Source organism: Ursus arctos, unplaced genomic scaffold, assembly GCF_023065955.2.
Source record: "Ursus arctos isolate Adak ecotype North America unplaced genomic scaffold, UrsArc2.0 scaffold_37, whole genome shotgun sequence".
NCBI classification, from domain to species: domain Eukaryota; kingdom Metazoa; phylum Chordata; class Mammalia; order Carnivora; family Ursidae; genus Ursus; species Ursus arctos.
In genome coordinates, this window is record NW_026623053.1 from 4,747,418 (window position 1) to 4,750,702 (window position 3,285).

At 43.2% G+C, this 3,285-nt stretch overlaps 1 gene segment (V, D, J or C); it reads left to right on the plus strand.

The window, feature by feature from the left end:
• Window positions 1-2,387: 2,387 nt before the first annotated feature.
• LOC113249058 (T cell receptor alpha variable 22-like) lies at window positions 2,388-2,955 on the plus strand. The segment is given in 2 exon segments: window positions 2,388-2,439; window positions 2,627-2,955. Coding segments are annotated over 2 exon segments (381 nt in total).
• The last annotated feature ends 330 nt before the right edge of the window (window positions 2,956-3,285 follow it).

A 3,285-nucleotide genomic window follows, 5' to 3' on the forward strand; every position in this document is an offset into this window, starting at 1 on the left:
GCACTGGAGAATTGTCTTTCTGTTCTAATGACAAGTATCCTTACATTGTGTGTGTTTATGCTTGTGCAAGTGTGCACGTTTTTCCTATGTCTGATTTTATTCTGTAACATTTTTTCCTGTTATATACCACTCCTTTTCCTTGGGTGTGCTTGTTCTCTTCCTGATTTACTATATTTAGAAAACCTCAGTGTCTAGCTGCAGGAAACTACACACTAGGTGCCTATCAGGAAAGTAATTTCAGAAAGAGTTTATCAAATGAGCTGATAAACTACAGTTGCAAAGCACATTAAGAAAAATAATAGAAAAAGAAAGCCATCCAACACGATAATCAGAACATGAGTTCTCTCCATTCCTCCTCAGAGCCTTTGTCCCTGACTTTCCTCTGCCTGGAGTAATTTTCACCTTGTAGGCTCATGGCTCGAAGTTCTTCTTAGTGTCTGCTCCTAGAAAAACATGTGCTTGTAGTGAGGAATGCTTAAAACATTTTATTGTAGTGTAGTATTTCATATTTAAAAAAGTCATCTTAACTATTACTCAGGAGAGTAAAGGATGTATAAATGGACGAATATCCACAATATGGGATATAATGGAACAAGGGATGTATATGGGTTAAAATACTAAGACCTACAAGATATACTATTGAGTTTGTAAAACAAGTTACAGAAAGGTATACCCAAAATGTTTATTTGTAGTATAACAAAGTCTAAAGAAAATATTTATTTGTATTATAACAAACTCTAAAGTAAACATGTCTCTGACTGACATATTTCCCTCAGCATTATACTCACTAGTCCATCTGTGTCACTGCAAATGGCAAGATATCATTCTTTTTTTATGCGCTGAATAATACTTCATTACACTTTTATATATTCTGAACCACCTAGTAAATTACCCCATTGAAACTAAAAGCTCAAGAAATATTTATATTTTTGACTAAGGTAAAGAAATTAAATAAATAGAACAAGATGAGATTTACTTAATGATTTTTTAATATTAACTTACCTGCAATTCCATTTTAAAAGTAGGATTTGGTTTACATGTAATCTAAGCAGTTCACCATTCAATCTAAGCAGGTATCTTCTTTTCTGACCATCTGCATTTCCTTCATCAGGAAGCTTGGAATGAAGAGGGCTTGGGGGTATGTGTCTGCTGAGTTGCTTGGTCTGAAGGGGTCTTCGCTGACCTTTTCAGTCCACTAGGGGGCACCCGAGGCCTTAAAAAAAACAAGGACGTCCTCATGGTCCAGGGTTGAACAGTTAAAGAGAGAACAGAGCTCATGTGAACCAGTCCAATTATAGGTAGCAAAAGTAGGGGGAGATGGGGACAGGGTTTGTGTAGAGTGCATCTCAGGTTTTGAGTTCTGCCATTGCATAGCAGCTTCAGACATCTGGAGGCCATGTCTCTAGAAATCCATTATGCAGATAATTCTTCACAGATACCAGGATAGGAATATTTCTGGGCATTGTGACCATGGAGACTCAACAGAAAACACCCCATTACCTTTTGTCAATTGTTATGAATAAAATCCCCCAACTTACTGGCCTTGAAACTATTTCAATATCCCAGATATCCTACCTTTCATGTATCTCTGCTGAGATTGGAAGGAACAAGAATGAAGAGAAGAAGAAGAAGAGAGGAAAAAATAAGGAACAAAAAGAAAAGGAAAGGGAGAGGACAATATTGACTTTGAACAGCAACGATTGGCCCACTCAGACTCAGCGGTGTGGGTGGATGGGGTCTATGAATTGCACAGGAGCGGTGGAGACATGAGAGTTATCTCAGCAAGGACAGTATGCTACAACTTATTTTTCACTGACCACATTCTGGTAGGAATCATTTTCTATGCAGATGGTGACTGTCTGTCTTGGTTTCTGGAACTCTGTTAATTTCAAGAAGTTGTATTTACTTCTGCAATACACAATGCATGCTATCAGATAGTTTCCCTTCATCAGTATTTTTATATAACCGAATTCTCACATTGTCTGTCAAAACATGCAATTAGGGGAATGGAGTCACTATGATTCTTCGAAGTTCTAGGTAATCCCCTTTAGGCCCCAAGTCTTCTAGAAATATCATTCACCTTTCCTCACACCCCCACAAATTTCCTACATTAAGTGTTTTAAGAAAAAAACACTATATCTTCCTATATTGGAACTATTGCCCCCACCTCCTGCACTGTTGACAAGGACAGTTTTGGAGAGATTGCTATGAGTGTCACTGGGCCACTGTGGGTGGAGTCTCGAGTTCCCTGAGTGGCAGGGCTGAGGTGTGACTGGTGCTCAGTGGCTCTGTTAGAACGATTGACTGTAAAACACAGTTTCTCTGGCCCCAGGACTCTACTCTCTGCACAGTAGGGGTGTCATAAATCAGCAACTAGACAAGGAATCATGAGCAGACACTGGGGAGCTCTGCTGGGGCTCCTGTGGGTCCACCTTTGCTGTGAGTGGGGGGTCCACAGAGGGGCTGGATAGAGGTCCGCAGCCCACAGTGGCGGGGGGAGCTGACACTGAGCTCTGAGAGGGTCCTACAGCCCCAGGGGTGTGTCTCAGGAGATTTTACAAGTTTGGAAACTGCATCGGTGACCCCCAGTGACATGACCTGTGTTTGTTCTTCTCTTTCCACGCAGGGGTGAGAGGGCTGGAGGTGGAGCAGAGTCCTTCAGTCCTGAGCCCCCGGGAGGGAGCTGGCGCTGCTCTGAAGTGCAATTTTTCCCAAGCTGTGCGAAGTGTGCAGTGGTTCCGACAGAACCCCGGGGGCGGCAGCCTCACCCAGCTGATTTCCGTGGCTTCGGGCACGAAGCAGAGTGGAAGGCTCAACTGCACACTGAACACGAGGGAACGGTCCAGCACCCTCCACATCGCGGCCTCCCAGCTGGAAGATGCAGCCTCCTACCTGTGTGCCGCGGAGACACAGTGCTGCCTGCTGATCTGGGGCCTGCACACCAACTGCAACTGAGCCTGCGTCCCGGCCCCTCCCTGGGGCATCTGCACCCACAGCAGCCTTGGCACATTTTCAGAATTTCAGATCTTTGCTACAGCACCTTTTCCCTCCAAAATGAGACCCATCAGGGTTGTCATTTCACTTGCTTTTCTTGACCTTTTTCTTCCCAGAAAGCCCTTTGCAGCTAAAAAGCTTTACCATGGAGCCATTGGAGCAAATCACAGAGGTGCCCATATCCAATGCCCTGGGAAAGCAGATCTCCCAGCAGGTAGCATATAAATTATATGGAAGTAGTCAAATGGAAAAGGCTTGAAAATATAATGCTCTATTTATGCTTTGATTTAT